Source organism: Ambystoma mexicanum, chromosome 5q (assembly GCF_040938575.1).
Source record: "Ambystoma mexicanum isolate Mex_15411 chromosome 5q, UKY_AmexF1_1, whole genome shotgun sequence".
NCBI classification, from domain to species: Eukaryota; Metazoa; Chordata; class Amphibia; order Caudata; family Ambystomatidae; genus Ambystoma; species Ambystoma mexicanum.
In genome coordinates, this window is record NC_090933.1 from 950,368,453 (window position 1) to 950,385,736 (window position 17,284).

The following is a 17,284-nucleotide window of genomic DNA, read 5'->3' on the forward strand; positions in this document are numbered from 1 at the left end:
AAAAAATGCACACCAATTGTCCCTGTAACACTCGTTTGAAGGTGTGTGTGTGTGCTACTGTGTAAAAATAAAGGTGAAAAATTAAGGGACACGTTCCCTCCACTGGTAGCAGTGGTGCAACACCATTAAGCTGATCGAGCTCCAGCCCCGGATCGCACCCTCCGCACCCCCCCCCACCCCCCCACCCCCTGGAATGTTGGGCTATTATATGTTGGACAATGTTAACTCAACCTGGCTTACCTACAGAGCTGTGGCTGGACAACACAGGACACAGACATTAAACAGCGCCTGGGCTTCGCTATTAACAAAGGCCCTGCAATTAAAGCATTTCATTGTTGGCGCCTGCATTCATATGCATACTTTTTTAGGCAATTGAAATTGTGATGTGGGATTAGTACTTGCATGCCAGGGGAATTATTGGAATTGGCGGTGGAGGGGCAGGGGAAAGCTCATTCTTACAACAGTCCTTAAGTGTGTGGTTTCAGATGTGAAGGAAAGAATTAACTGCTTGTAACATTGATGCTGCTAGTCTCATTAGAATACGTAAAGAATTGGATGCCGACACACAGGTAAGTTTGCCCCTCCCCCACAGTCTCTGAATTGAGTGCCTCTCCCAACATTTGAGGGATTTACCCCCCACGAAATGTTTGCCTAGGTGCTCCCCTGGAGGCAGCTCATGTGCACACTTATTTGTTGTTAAGCAGAGGTGAGGGGAAACCTTTCCTGAAACTTGCAGCGTTAAAGTTTTACTGTGTTCGTGCAGAAGACTGTGTTTGCACAAATGCAGCTAAAACTTAAAGCTGCTAGTTCCAGTAAAGTCTTCCCTCACAATTCTGCCTAATAAAAACCAAATGCACACATCAGCCAGCCTCCTCCCCACGGATGCAAGACAAAATATAACGCATCTGCTTTCACATCCTACGGGAGCGGGCTGATGTGCACACTACATTTTTGTTAAGTAGAGGGGTGAGGGAAGTATTGTTGCATGTTCGCTCATAAGACAGAGCTGCTTCTTGTCGGCTCACAATCCCAGCTCAACCAGCTTGACGCAGCCTACAGATCAATTGGCATTAGCAGCATTTCCATACTTGTCTCTTAGGAGTCAAAACTGTCTATCTGGATTCCAACCTGTCTCTAACAAGACAAGTAAATGCTATCTCCTCCTCGGCAGCCTACTCCACGAAACGTATTCATGTCTGAAGGCCCTTCCTATTTACGGACAGTTGAACCGCCATAGCTAGAGCACTAATAGACTCGACTATTGCAACTCCATCAACAAACTACATATCGTACAAAACAATGCTCGACAAGCCGCCCTGAATATCCCAAAGAGAGATCGCATCTCTCCTGCGAAGAAAAAAGCGCACTGGATGCCTATTCGTGAGCGCATTTTGTTCGAGACACTGACCATCACACATGTCTCTCGAACACTGCCCTAGATACTTGCCCAAAAACCAGTCCAGATCCAGAAAGAGTAGATATGGGACTTCTTTGAAGTCAGTGGTAGAAAGAAAAACGTTCCAAACAGCACTCTAAACATGGGTGTTACTATTTCTCAATCCAGTAGTACGCTTGGAATTCGGGATTAAATGCAGGGTCGGTCCACTGGTATTGAAAACTGTTACAAGTGAAGGTGCATTAACTATCAAGTTGTTATTGCGTCATTATGTTGCAAGGATTGCAAAATTTATATTTGTTTTGAATGTTAATTTTAGATGCATATGGCGGTTGCTGAAGGTGACGAGGGATAGACATTGATGTTTATGTCTATAAAGTAGGCAGCACATGTTGGGTTACCGATATACGTCTTAGGAAATGCTGCTTTCCATTCTTGTGCTTTCTTAAATGTGATGTTTATAATGGATGTTCTTACTATTTGTAGTAGGATTTAATGAATTGGTTTTGATAAACAATGTTAATCAGTGTTGGGAGTTTTATTTTTCCACAGCCCTTTTGGGATGGGTGTGAAACCATCTATCCTAAGGGTAAGTCAGGTATCCAGACAAAAGATAGACCAAACTCTGTTTGCTTTGGTAGCATTGTCTAGGGAGGAGAAAAGGCTGGTGGACAGGTAGTTATTCCCAATAGATGACACAAAAGAGGACCCTACACACAGGACTAGAAATGTTGGGTTACACTTTACTACCATGGTATAAAAAAGGTCACATACTCCCTTAGTTCTCCACGTACACACAGCACCATTTCTTACTTCAATTGGATTAAATTATCACTCGCCAATGGCTAGCGATGCTTTCAAATTTGGAGACCGGGTTCAAGATATACTTTATTTTTATTATGGGGTCGCACAACGTCCAAATAAATACTTTAATACAATATAACTAGCCTCGGCATTTGAACACAACATTAAAACCTTCACGTTCTGTGAGTCTACACACCCATTATTGAAAAAGGAATAAGGGTGGTCATTTGGAGCTTCATACAGGGAAAGCAGTGATGTGAGCATTAGCAGTATCTTAAATTTGGATGTGAGCAAAGTCCTCTAGTCTCAAGATGGCAAGCAAACCTTGTTAAATACTCTAGAACTGCATCGTTGAAACCAAAGGGGGGAAAAAATACTGGAATCATTTTAAAGAAATATTTTGAAACACTTTGGTAGGCTAGGTCCTCTGATAAGTATATTTATGAAATTGGAGTGTAACAATTGTTGTAAGTGGAATTGATTAATATTTCTAGTGTCTTTTTCAAATCAATGATGTCCTTGTTCTAAAACTATGCACATGACGTCTGCTTTTGCTTTTTAGGTGAAGGTTTGGAACTTGACCAAAAGGGAGTGTGTCAGAACTTTGCAAGCGCATGAGGGGTTTGTGCGAGGGATGTGCACTCGTTTTTGTGGTACCTCTTTTTTTACAGTAAGTATACTTTATTGGAAGGGTTTTGTGGATATCTTGCCAAGAATGCATGTACCTTTTACTAGTAATCTTGGACGTGAAACTGTTATCTGATGTTGTATGGAGAGGAATTAATGACTCAAAACAATGTATAACATAGCAGGTTTCAAAACTAAATTGTATCACTGTTCTTATTGATAGGAAGAGGGAGTGTGCTGTAAGGTACATTTTGATTAACTTTTTTTTGCTTTGTTATCCACATCAACATTACATAACAGTAACTGCACAGTGTCGTATTACTGCCATCATGCCTGTAATATATTCGAATGAAACAACCTGTCAAAACCCACCGTCCCAACTCCCAACATCCCTCCACAACTGCTACTTGCAATCGAATTCTCCCAACAGTCGCCACCCAAGTTTCCTCCCCATCTTTCATCCTTGTAAATGCCCCACTCTATGCATAGCAGTACCCCTTTTAGGTAAGGCCTATTTGTGTCTTCCATCAGAGTTCCTATACCTTCTGCCCCTTGGAAGCATTAGAACCTTTTCCCTGCGATACTTCTGAGGTGTCATGATCCACCAGATAGGCCCTCAATGGGGCCTATATATCTTTGGGTCAGCTCCTGACAGGAAGCATCTCAACATCTCCGTTTATCATGCATTGTAACCAGTATGTAAACGTGGGGGCTGTACTCTTCAGTGAACGAGTAAACATGGGTGCCATGCCCAACAACGTTTGTGTATACCATACCCTTTGAAGATCGCTCCAGGACAATGCAGCATCCAGAACATGCCCATATACCATCTCCCCCATAGCCTCCACAATCTGATGCCATCGGTTGTGCACATGTCCACACTGCCATGTCAAATGCAAGAAATCTGCAGACTGCTGATATCTCCTGCACTCAGTGGATCTGCTAGAATAATACTGCTGTGGTGGGGTGCAATACATTTGGTGCAGATATGTCAAGTGGGTTAATCTGTAATTACTATTCATGGATATCTTTCTAGTCTTCATGCATGCTGCCATCCACTGCGGATCTGTTATTATATCTCTATCTTATTTCTCCCTAGCCCTATCTTCCGTATCCACCCTCAGCTGTTTAATCGTCCTGTACAGTAAAGACACAAGTTTGGTGTATTTAGGAGGTTCTGTGATGAATTGTTCTATTTGCGTAGGTATAGGTTCCCCCGGTATAATTGGCCAGTGTGCTTGTATATCATGCTTTAAACCTGTAATGCAGGAGTATAGTGACCACATTACTTTCCCTGCTCCTTCAACTGCTCCAGGGTTAGAAATCTATTGTCCTGAAACAAATCTTGCATAGTGTGAATGTCCAGACCCTCAGTGTATGCAAATAATCTGCTAATGTGACACTTGTACACTATCTACATAGAAATGCGTGGAATACAGGTGTTCCTCCCCCTTAACCTTTACCATCTTATCCTACGCCATACAAGTGTTGTTGAATGGCTTTATTAATTTGCGGGGATCCTGGCGTCTGCCTCGCAGTACTGCTTGTAAATCACAGGGTAGGTTGTGCCCCTCCAGTCCCCACATGTGGTAGTTCTGCCATAGTAGCCCACCACCACATCTGTGCTACTAGGTAGTAGATATATCTCTGGAAAATCTAATCTGCCCCCTACTCTTGTTTGGTTAGGATGTCATATGTTATTCTGGGTTGCTTACCCCCACCCATGCCAAGCTGTTTGAGTTATTTCGTAGTTGTCTGTTTAGAGAGTTGCCATTTCAATAGTCCCAACTACACCCAGATATTTAATTCCCTTTGGGCGCCACCTAAAGTCTGTCATTATGTCACTGCATCATTCAAGGGCAGGATCTCTGACTTATCCCAGTTGATTCTCAACCCCGATAGCTGCCCAAGTCTCTGTACAGCCTGCACAATAGGTGGTAGGTTACTCTTCTATTTTGATTTTTTTTTTTTACATAAAGCAGCATATCGTTCGCCTGTAGTGGGGACGATGCTCGCCTGGGAATATATCTTAATCCCTCTATGCTCATGATGTTCCCTGATACAACAAGCCAAAGGCTCTATGGCCAGTGCAGGGAGAAGGGACGAAAGGGGGCAACCCTGTCTTGTCCCACGCAGCAGGTTTTCCGTCCCTAAAAGTGTATTTTTTAAATGTTTTAAATTTTTTTTTAACACCATGGCTCTGGGGGAAGAGTATAGCAGCCGTATCCATTGCACATGTATATTGCCCAAACCTGACTTACGCAGAAACTCAAATGGGATGGGCCATTCAACAGAATCAAACTCCTTCTCCGCATCGAGAGGTAGGCCACCACCGCTGTAACTGATGTATTAATATTATGTAAGAGTGTAAATAGTCTCCTCCAAACTATTCTGAGCCGACCTACATGGGATAAACCCTGCTTGATCTGAGAGAGCCACTGCTGGTATATGTGGCTGCAGTCGATCTGCCAACAAGCAAGCTAAAATGTTGTCCGTGTTCACCAGGGACATCGGTCTGTATGAGGCACACTTCGCCGGGTCCTTATGAGACTCTAGTAGTACCGATACAAGTGCAGACAGAGTTTACTCCGGTATAACACCCCTGTCAATGGTGTCATGCCGCCGTCTTTTGGTGGTCGCTGGCGGTTATGGAAGGCTTGGCGTTGGCGGCGCCATTAGATTGTTCCGTGTTTTTTCCTTTCACTTCCTGGTTTGACGGTCTAGTCTTTTTCTCTTGTTTCTGTATTTAACCACGCCCTCCCCTGGGCGTTGCAACTTTGTTTCCTTTTCCTGGTTGCCGTGCTACTTTGTTTTCCGTGCCTTTTCCTGTTGCCATTTTCCGCGGAGTCTATCGCGGTATCCTTTCACTCAGCTTCTCCCCCTTCCTTCCCTTTTTCTGCCTTCCGTCCCCTCGGTCCTCTTACCTTTCGGGGGTTTTCTCCTCTCCTTCCTTTCTCCCGGATCTCGTTCCTGGTTCCTGGCGGTACTTCCATTCCAGTCCCTCGCACTGCTCCTAGTTCAGTATCGGCACCTCCGGACTATCCAGCCTACTGCCGCACCGAGAGACTTACCTTGATTCTCCTGCTCCGGTTTTTTCCTGCATTCCCGGGCTCTCCAGTCATCTCTTCCTGCACAGCATCCGTACCAACTACATCGTAGAGACGTTTTTTTTAGCGGCTGCTTTTTTCCTCTCGTCTTGGTTTCTGCGGGACGGGGGCCGGTTGCTTCCCTGTTTATCAGGGGATCAGGGTGGCTTCTTCCCGCGGACGGCCGTACCTCTTCACAAAGAAGAAGCCCAAGAACAAGGCCTCCAGACGAGAAACCGTTTCGAAAGAGACAGGTGAGGAGAAAGGGGAGGTGGACGTTGATTTATCAGATTTGGAGGATAATCCGCTGGTTCCCATCATCCGTGACAAATGTAGACATTTGGAGCAGTTGTGGGATAAGCTTGTCCGATAACTTTGTAAAACTCCTTAGTTGGGACGTCTGACCGTCGGCTTTGTTATTCGGTAAGGACATGATTACATTCTTAATCTCTTCTACAGTTAGTGGAATGTTCAGGAGCATGGCCTGTTTCGGGTCAAACCATCCCATGGCAACCTGATCGAAGAACAAACCTACTTCAGTCATATCTGCCTTCTTCTGATATATTTAAAGCGATTCTGTGAGAAACCAAAGGGTGTCTCACCTGCTAGTCCTTGGGTGGGACTGTCATCCAGGTTTCCAGGACACTGCAATTGCTTTTTCTAGGATCCTCCAATGTCCCAACTCCCCCTTTCCCCTTAATTGTCCCCCGTCCCTCGAGGAAGAAGGCGACTGAGTAGAGAGGCTAACCCTTGCATAGCTCATTGGACATGTCCCGCTCACCTGGTTCTCTGCGGGAGCAATGGAGTCCTCCGGATCCCTCCGCTCGTACCCCGGGATTGGGAAGCAGACCTGCCAAGAGAGATTTGGTTTTCAGAGGAATTTTGTGAATTGGCTTTTTAATCCTCCCTCCGCTCTCCCTGTATCCCTGTGGTGCGTCTTCCCTAATTGGGGTGTGGCTCACCTTTTGAATTAGAATGCCACGCTCTCCATCCTGGATCCGCAGGGACGCTGAAGTCTGGGATTCGGAGCCAATAGCTCACTGAGTTCAGGCAGTGATGTGTGTGAAGGTGCCCTTTCCGGAGTTCGCCCAGTTACTGCACTGGGTATGTCCGTGAGTTCAGGCGAATGAAGAGCCCGCAGGTAAGTCCAACTTTGGGTGGCAAGTCCAACCAGTTACTTCACTGGATTGCGTGGGGCTTTTAAAAGGCGGGCTTTTGATCGGGCAAAACTGAGCGCTGTAATAATGTTTACTGTCTTTACAGGTTTCAAAGCGGGCTGCCAACTGGTTGCGGGCGTTAAAGAAGAGTTCAGCTAGACTCGCCTTGAAAGGTAAGTTCTGTGTTCGTGCGGGAGAATGGGGTTTTATTTTGCATGCGCGCGCTTACTTGTTCTGACTAGTTCTCTTCTTTCTTCCGTAGATCGCGTCCGGAGCACGGAAGAACTGCAGAGCGGGTCCGGAGCGCTGGAGAACTGGAGACCGGGTCTGGAGAGCAGGAGTGTGGAGATCGGGTACAGAAGAGTGGATAAGAGGCGGTTCACCTGCTCGCAAAGAAAAAACAGCTGACTGTGATCCCAGGATATCCGAGCGATGGAAGGAGAAAGCAGGTAAGTTCGCTCCTAAGTGATGAGCGGCTGAAGCAGGCTGGAATCCAGGCGGCGGTGAACGTGTGCACTAGGCAACAGAAGGCACACGAAGCATGGACCAAATCTTGGGTGTGGCTTATATAGGCAGCCACATCCAAACACTAGAGCATGCTTTACAGTTTCTCACATTTCCTGGATGTCCCCAGGTATCCATGTTGAGAGCACAGGAAGTGGATGGGGAAAAAATAAGCCCATAAGGTGTTCATATTAACAGTTTCTCATTGCATGTTTTGCTTGCCAGGCCTTCACCCATCTAGCCCCTGCTTGTGTCTCAGGCCTTACCCCACGTGTTTGTGTTCCCATGCTAGTACCCATAACAGTCCTTCCCCTCAAGGCCCCACCCAAAGGTGTTCTCCCTGGTCCAGGTTTGGTGGGGTTATCCCAATGGAATTTACGCAGTAGCCGGGGGGCATGAATGTTCTCACTTGGCTCCCATGACCTATCCTGTGGCCCATACCCTTTCCAGTCTATTAGATAGTATAGGGATCCCTTGGTTATCTTAGAGTCCAGAATACTTTTGACTTCATATTCTCATTCGTCGCCTTCTACTACTATTGGAGCTCGGGGTGTTGCTACTCGTGTATCGGGTGCATAGGCTTTAGCAGTGACACGTGGAACACCGGATGTATGCGCATGCAGGGTGGTAAAGTTAGTTTCACAGCAACTGGGGAGATTACTGCTTCAATTGGAAATGGGCCCAAGAACTTCGGTTGGAATTTCCTTGGGCCTCTTAGTGCGATATATTTTGATGCCAGCCACACCGAATCGCCGATCTGATAGTTTGGGGCCTTTTCTCAGTGTTGATCTGCATACCTTTTTTGTGTTTCTTTGGCAACTTATAAATGCCTCACTGCTTCCTTGGCGCCCTGGGTGATATGTTCATGCAATGTCTTGAACGCAGGCATCTCAATTGCTTCCAGTGGATCGTATTTTGAAGTTCGTGGGTTCCGTCCGTATAAAGTATAGAAAGGAGTCAGTTGAGTAGAGGCATGTGTTGAGTTGTTGTATGCATATTCTGCCATCCATAAGATCTCCAACCAAGCATGGTTTGTTTGGTGTAGCAGACAGCGGAGGTATTTCTCCAGAGTTTGGTTTGTGCGTTCCGTCTGCCCCGTCGGTCTGTGGGTGGTGACTGGTGGATAAGCGGATTTCCACTCCTGCTAACGCACAGCATTTCCTCCAGAATTGTGATATAAACTGGCTTTCTCTATCAGATATTACCACGGATGGAAAACCATGCAATTTCACTATATGGTCCAGGAAGTTCTGGGCTAATACCTGAGCCGAAGGTATTCCTTTCAAGGGTATAAAGTGGGCCACCTTGGAAAAAAGGTCAACTACCACCAAGATGGTGGTGTACCTGGAACAGGAAGGTAGATCCGTGACAAAATCCATCGACACTGTGTGCCAAGGAGCAGGAGGTATAGTCATGGGTTGTAGCAAACCAGCTGGTCTTTGCCTTGATGCCTTATTTTGAGCGCATATCCCGCATGAGTTCACAAAATTCAGTGTGTCGTTCCGCCAGGTCGGCCACCAGTAGTGTCTCTTTACTTTGGCCAATGTCTTGGCCCATCCCGGGTGAACTTCTAGGGACAAACTGTGGTAACTAGTGAGAATCTCTTCTTGAAGAGCACGTGTAGGTAGGTATAGGCGCCCTTGGAAAGAAGGGAGTTCGTCCTGTATGGAAAAGTGAGCCCCCTTCTGGTCCCAAGTTTAATTCTTTAGCGGGAATGCTTTCCTTCACTTCTTTCTTGAGCGCATCCAGTGGGGAGAGAGTTCTATCGCAAAGGCCTAGGATCTTTTCATTGGGAATTATGTCCACTGGATCTGGATTATTGTAGGCCTCTTCTCCTTTGCCGATGCAAGATAATGCGTCTGCCTTGCCGGTCTTGACTCCAGGTCGGTAAGTGATTACAAAGTCATATTCATTTAAGAACAATGTCCAGCGAAGTTGTCGTGGTGATTGGGCCTTAGCTGAGCGTAGGTATTGTACATTCCGATGATCGGTTATGATTGTGATGGTATGCTTAGCGCCGAGTAAATAGTGCCTCCACTCTTTGAGAGTGTCCTTGATTGCTAAGAGCTCTTTGTCTGTAATGGCATAGTTTAGCTCCGCTGGAGAACATTTCCTTGACCAAAATGCCACTGGATGGAAGTGGCTGGTTGTTGGATTCCGCTGAGAGAGGACGACCCCCATGGCTACACTGGATGCGTCGGTTTCTACAATGTAAGGGAGATCTGGTTGAGGGTACTGTAACACGGGGGCTGAGGTGAACCTGTCTTTCAATGCACGGAAGGCTTCTTCAGCAGCTGGCGTCCACTCGAACTTTCGGTGTTTACGGAGAAGTGAGGTAATCGGATGCACCAGGTGTGAAAAAACAGGCATGAAGCATCGATACAAATTTGAAAAGCCTAAGAAGCTTTGTACCCCTTTTAGAGGTGTGGGTGAAGGCCAAGTAAGTATGGCCTCAACCTTTCTGTTGTCCATCCTGATGCCTTGCGGAGACAACACGAACCCCAAGAATTCCACCTCCGTGGCATGGAACAAACATTTCTCGAGCTTGGCGTAAAGATGGTTCTCACGCAGTTTACGGAGTACCGCTCGTACGTGCATGTGTTCTTGCATGTTGGACCAATAGATGAGAATATCGTCGACATACGCTACCACACACACTTCGAGTAACTCCCGTAAAAAAACATTAATGAAATGTTGAAATGCCGCTGGAGCTTTACATGCCGAACGGCATTACTTGGTACTCATATAAGCCGTACCTGGTGCAGAACGCTGTCTTCCATTCATCACCTCTTTTTAACGCGCACCAGGTGCTAGGCTCTCGTAGGCCTAATTTCGTAAAGACTTGCGCTTGTCGTACCTGGTCTAACGGGACTGGTATTAATGGCAGTGGGTACCTATTTTTTATGATGACCTGATTCAATGCGCGGTAGTCTATACATGTGCAGAGGTCACCTTCCTTCTTGGGGACGAAGAATAGTGGTGAAGCTGCAGGTGACTTTGAAGGACGGATGAATCCATTTGCTATATATTGATCCAGATACTTCCTTAGATGGGAGTTCTCTTCTTCGGTCAGGGTGTAGATTCAACTGCATGGTACTTGGGCCTCAGGTAGTAAATCAATTTGGCAGTCATACGAACGATGAGGTGGAAGACTGTTAGCTTGTTCTTTGGCAAACACGTCTTGGAATTCCTGGTATTTGGGTGGTAGGACTCCAATTATCCCTAGCACCGGCACTGATTTAGGGGAAGTGAGTAGCAGGTTTTCTGAGGATTTGGAGGTCCCATAACAGCGTCTGCAGTCCTCTGAGAAGGCTAGTGTTCTTGCTCGCCACTGTATATGGGGATTGTGAGCCTCAAACCAGAGCATTCCGAGAAGCACCTGGAATTGTGGAGCCTTAATCAAATCAAAGGAGTTTATTTCCCTGTGACCATCCGGGCAGAGGAGTGTGACATCCGTAGTGCGATGAGTAACTGGGCCAGAAAGTAATTGGGAACCATCTACCGTGGTTACGTTGTCAGCAATGGTCTTTGGGCTAACTGATAACCCCATCCAGTCGGCCGTCTCCCGTTCCATGTAATTGCCTGCGGCCCCACTGTCGATTGCCTCGATTGGATGCATCTTGGGCGAGTGTGGTGGATTCAGGATAACTGGAATAGCAAAGTGGGAGGTCTGAGGGGTCTTCACCATGCTCGACAAACCAACCTCTGTTTGTCGGGCTTTGGAGTTTTCCGCCTCCTCTGTGTCTGTGTCTGTTTCCCTCCATGGCACCTACTGTCTTTTGAGGTGGGTTTGCTGGGCAATTGCGGAGGAAATGGCCTGATTGACCACAGTATAGGCACAGCTGTTCTTGTCGCCTCCTTTCCCATTCCGACTTAGTGAGTGGGCCCCGTACTATGCCTAATTGCATGGGTTCAGGGTGCGCCTCTGCAGAGGGCCGGGCCGACTCCTTAGGTCGTAGATGGAATGTTCTGCTCTCGGAACGGGCACGGTCAGTTTTCCGGCTTTGTAGCAGATGGTCAAGCTGGGGAGCTAGATCTATGTACTCGGCGCAACCCTCCGGGGGGGGGGGGGGGGGTTTACCACCTGTGCAAGTACATCTTTCAATTCTCCACGTAAGCCCCTGTAAAACAGAGTAACTTGTTTCTCTTCTGGCCAATTTGTCTTGGCAACTAGCCGGTTGAACGTGGCCACGTAAGCCAGAAGATCTTGATTGCCCTGTCGGAGTGATAACAGTTCATAGTCTAGGGCCTGACCTTGTGTGCGACGGGCAAAGAGCTTCTCCATCTCATGATGAAAACTGGCGTAATCTTGTAATAAGGGATCGTCCCTACTTACTAACGGGACAGACCTGTCAGCTGCATGGCCCCCTAGATATGATAGCACAAAGGCCACCTTGGACTGGTCATGGGAGAACAACCCGGGTTTGCACAAGAAATGCAAACGGCACTGGTTCATAAAGGGTCTGAATTTCTTTGGGTCTCCCACAAATCTTTCTGGTGGTGCTAATGGAATATTACCCGGAAGTACCATCTGTACAGGGGTTACGGCTTGAGTCTGTGGGATTGAGGAAGCAGCAGCTCCACTGGGTAATGGTGACCGCCCTGCCTGGGTTTGGAGCAGTTGCTGTCTCTGTTGATTATCAACTCGCGCCTCAAGGCGTTTGTCTCAGCGCAGGCTGCATGCACTTCAGCTCGCAACTCCCCCAGGAGCTGGGACAACTGATCCACTTCCGAGGTTTCCATTGCTCAGATAGAATGGTTTACGGTAGGCTTTGTGTTCTGTCACGCTCACCTGGGTCTCTGCGGGAGCAATGGAGTCCTCTGGATCCCTCTTCTCATACCCGGGGATTGGGAAGCAGACCTGCCAAGAGAGATTTGGTGTTTAGAGGGATTTTGTGAATTGGCTTTCTAAACCTCCCTCCGCCATCCCTGTGGTGTGTCTTGCCTAATTGGGGTGTGGCTCACCTTTTGAATTAGAATGGCGCGCTCTCCATCCTGCATCCGTAGGGGTGCTGAAGTCTGGGATTCGGAACTAATAGCTCACTGAGATCAGGCGGTGATGTGTGTGAAGGTGCCCTTTCCGGAGTTCGCCCAGTTACTGCACTGGGTATGTCCGTGAGTTCAGGCGAATGAAGAGCCCGCAGGTAAGTCCAACTTTGCGTGGCAAGTCCAACCAGTTACTCCACTGGATTGCGCTGGGGCTTTTCAAAGGCAGGCGGCTGATCGGGCAAAACTGAGCGCTGTAATAATGTTTATTGTCTTTACAGGTTTCAAAGCGGGCTTGCCAGCCGGTTGCAGGCATTAGAGAGAAGAGTTCAGCTAGCCTAGCCTCGCCTCGAAAGGTAAGTTCTGGGTTTGCGCTGGAGATCCGGGTTTTATTTTGCATGCGCGCACTCTTAATTGTTCTGACTAGTTCTCTTCTTTCTTCCGTAGATCGCGTCCGGAGCACGGAAGAACTGCAGAGCGGCTCCGGAGTGCTGGAGAGCAGGAGAACTGGAGATCGGGTACAGAAGAGTGGATAAGAGGTGGTTCACCTGCTCGCAAAGAAAAAACAGCTGACTGTGATCCCAGGATATCCGCGCGATGGAAGGAGAAAGCAGGTAAGTTCACTCGGAAGTGATGAGCGGCTGAAGCAGGCTGGAATCCAGGCAGCGGTGAACGTGTGCACTAGGCAACAGAAGGCACACAAAGCATGGACCAAATCCTGGATATGGCTTACATAGACAGCCACACCCAAACACTAGAGCGTGCTTTACAGTTTCTCACATTTCCTGGATGTCCCCAGGCATCCATGTTGAGAGCACAGGAAGTGGATGGGGAAAAAACAAGCCCATAAGAAGATGTTCATACTAACAGTTTCTCAGTGCATGTTTTGCTTGCCAGGCCTTCGCCCATCTAGCCCCTGCTCGTGTCTCAGGCCTTACCCCACATGCTTGTGTTCCCATGCTAGTACCCATGACACCGCTAATCGGGTCAGGCACTTGACTTTTAAGTACATACATCTGATACCAATTCGCTCTCCCCACATGGATAAAAGGCAAAACATAGAGCCACACTCTGAGCAAGGTGGAACACGAGCAAGCGCAAGACTTCAGGGTGAAGGCGAACCTACTGGAGCACAGTGACGGACAGAGGGATGAGAGCAAATGGTAGAGGACCCCAGGAGTTCCCTGCGGAGGCTGTTGCCTCCAAAAGGCAGTGAAAGACAGGTGGAGAAGGCCAAATCCCAGACAAGAAGACTGCCTTGTTTCAAGGATGCCAGTGACACTCCCGGCTGAACGGCAGAGTTGTGGAGACGAGGCCAAGTCTGTGATATTAACATTGACTGGCAAATTAAAATTGCAAAGACAAGAAAGGAAGTCACACAGCCGGTGAGTTGCCGTACAATATGAAAGACCGGTGTGTGTTGAGCAATAAGAAAGGGGACCACGGACGCGCTATCACGATTTCAGGGATTGGGCCCCCTTTCGTATTGTTCTTCACCTATTACAGGAATTATAGTTTGCAGCAACTACAATCTTGCTTCGAATTGAATGTTTTTGAGATTGTGCAACATAATCGTATGCCTTATGCAGGCTTGTTATCTACTGGGACCAAGAGTTTTTTTTCTACCAGGTCTCGGATGAGGTTATATTAACCTGGTTACTTAACTCATCAAAAAACTCATCAGCTCATTAGAAATTCTCGTCTTTCAGTAATGGCTAGTCCATACAGGAGATTGCACCCTGTGCTTAAAAAATAGGCCCTGAGAATGACCAGGTGGTCGAAACACGTGTTGGCTGTTCACAACTTGGAACCCCATTACATTGAATTATTTGTCTTGTATATGAGAATTCATACTAATAGTGAAATGCCAGCTGTCTATTTCCTGAGCGCGAGTCACCTTCCCAGACTTCAATTTTGCAATTCCATATGTATATATGAAGTCCTGAATAGCAGCAATGTTCTAATTACACTTCTGCCACTTGTCGTTTAATCTCAAAATCCTTGACTTCACTTTACACTTTTTTCTAAATTACACTTGAAATTACATTTGCAACTGATGCAAAACTTTACTTTTCCCAGTGTCACCAGTAATTTACGAAATCTGAGAACTGTTACACGTCTTACATTTCCTCACATACATGTATTGCTGTGGGTTTCTAATATTGGTGTGCAGTTTTCTGTGCGTTATTAAACTTCTGCAGGTTTCTGGGTTAGGGAAGTAATTTTTTTCAGTTCAAAATGTACACCATTTCAGGTCGCCCATCTCACCTGTAAGAATGCTGTTTACTGTACAAATATAAGCCCAACCCCTTCCACCTCACAAAGGAATCCCCATATGCAGTTTCAGAATAAAGGGTTGCCTGCGATTTTACATTCAGGCTATTTATTCTGGCAATAGAAGTGTTTTCCCTTAACATGATCTTGATTATTCAAATGTATTTTAAATAACTATGGCAGTCACAGAACATATATCAAACTGATCCTCATCAGCCCACAGTACAGGGCCCTTGAACCATGGTATAATGTTGACTATATCTGTAACGCTACTTTTATAAAATGTCACTTATTTATGTTGCACTGTCGGCCTAGTGAAAAGTTCAGAAGGTAAAGTTATTGTAAGTTATTCCTGTAGCTAGATCCCTAGCCAACAACTAAATCTCCCGATCTGTGAATAATCTCTGGCCATTAAGTAGGGTCCCTAGTTAGTGCTGTTGGGCCGACTACAAAAGGTGTCGAGATCTTCTCCCTGTACTCTCTAAAAACACTTTCCTGGTGTCTGGTATGTGCACACAGGTTGGAGGTCGATTCTTGAATTTTAATATGTCGCCCCCAATTCGTGTGTCTTATCGTTAAAAAACAACAAGTGCTAATCCCAGAGTATCTGGATGAATGGCCAGATAACAATGGGGAAAGAATTTTCGTTAAAAACTGTGTGGAAAGTGAAGATATTAATTCTTCATAACTCCCAAAGGTTTCAGATTTGAACCGCAAATTGTGTGGATAACAAATTAAGTTTCCTTGAGACAATCCCTTTGTTTTTCTTTGGAAAGGGAGTGTGGGTCTGGGTTACCCTCCAGGCCTCTTGTATGGTCAACCGGTTTCAGCGGGATTCTTGAGTTGCCGCTTTCTTCAGGACGAATACTTCAAGTTGAGGTATCCTGAACAGTGTCTTCAACACTGTTAGATGGTAGAGGGTGTCCAAGGTTTGATAGGGTAATTACTTCCTAGTCCTGTATGGACAACAAAACAAGAAAAAATGGGGACTATACGGCATCAAAGCATACACGATGGTGAACCGATCCCGCGTTCCCGATGTGATTACGTCCCCGCCAAGAGTGACGGCTTCGCATCGGGCATGTCTATTCGATCTCGCGCACTGGACGCGATTGCGTGCACGTGATCACGTGATCAGATATCTCACGTGCACGCGATCACGTGAGCGGATATCTCGGCCGCGTGACCGTGCACATGACCATAAAAGAACAACAGACACAGGGCAACGCAGTAGTGGATACGATTCGATCCGGGAAGGAATAAACCGATGAATGGAGGTAAGATGCGCCAACACCAATGCAGAAAAGCCAGATTCGGGAAACGGCATCCTTGCAGGACCTCTAATCTCTGACATAAGAGCAGAGGTCATTGCTAAAACCCAATTTGAAAATAACTAAAACAATTAAGGATAACAACAACTTAAACAAAAGCCTACCTCACTCTTAAAAAGCGATGGACCCATGAAAAATATTTGAAATAAATATTTATATAGATGCAATATAGATGATAGCAGGCTCTTACAAACACCTTTTTCTTTCAAATCATAGGGATAATATCCAGAAGAAAGGATGAAATAAGACCAACCTTGCTAGCATTTTGGCTATAAATTGGACACCACCGAAAAATCAAGCCGCTACCCTTGAACTACAACACAGAGGTATGATTCCCCATACAGAGGTGGTACTGATAGAAGTACCTTAGAATTCTCTGTTTTTAAAGTAAAAACTGTTGGTACATGAGACTGATTATAGTCCCCATTTTTTCTTGTTTTGTTGTCCATACAGGACTAGGAAGTAATTACCCTATCAAACCTTGGACACCCTCTACCATCTAACAGTGTTGAAGACACTGTACAGGATACCTCAACTTGAAGTATTCGTCCTGAGAAAGCAGCAACTCAAGAATCCCGCTGAAACCGGTTGACCATACAAGAGGCCTGGAGGGTAACCCAGACCCACACTCCCTTTCCAAAGAAAAACAAAGGGATTGTCTCAAGGAAACTTAATTTGTTATCCACACAATTTGCGGTTCAAATCTGAAACCTTTGGGAGTTATGAAGAATTAATATCTTCACTTTCCACACAGTTTTTAACGAAAATTCTTTCCCCATTGTTATCTGGCCATTCATCCAGATACTCTGGGATTAGCACTTGTTGTTTTTTAACGATAAGACACACGAATTGGGGGCGACATATTAAAATTCAAGAATCGACCTCCAACCTGTGTGCACATACCAGACACCAGGAAAGTGTTTTTAGAGAGTACAGGGAGAAGATCTCGACACCTTTTGTAGTCGGCCCAACAGCACTAACTAGGGACCCTACTTAATGGCCAGAGATTATTCACAGATAGGGAGATTTAGTTGTTGGCTAGGGATCTAGCTACAGGAATAACTTACAATAACTTTACCTTCTGTTGTTTTGAGTGTTATAAACGATTGGCATAAACAG

At 46.2% G+C, this 17,284-nt stretch overlaps 1 protein-coding gene across 1 annotated transcript in view; it reads left to right on the plus strand.

Moving 5' to 3' along the window:
* Window positions 1–17,284, plus strand: part of DCAF13 (DDB1 and CUL4 associated factor 13) — a 675,264-nt gene that overhangs the window by 133,520 nt on the left and 524,460 nt on the right. The window contains exon 3 of the mRNA XM_069621473.1: window positions 2,763–2,870. Coding sequence (XP_069477574.1) covers window positions 2,763–2,870 — 108 coding nt within the window. The remainder of the gene's footprint in view (window positions 1–2,762; window positions 2,871–17,284) is intronic.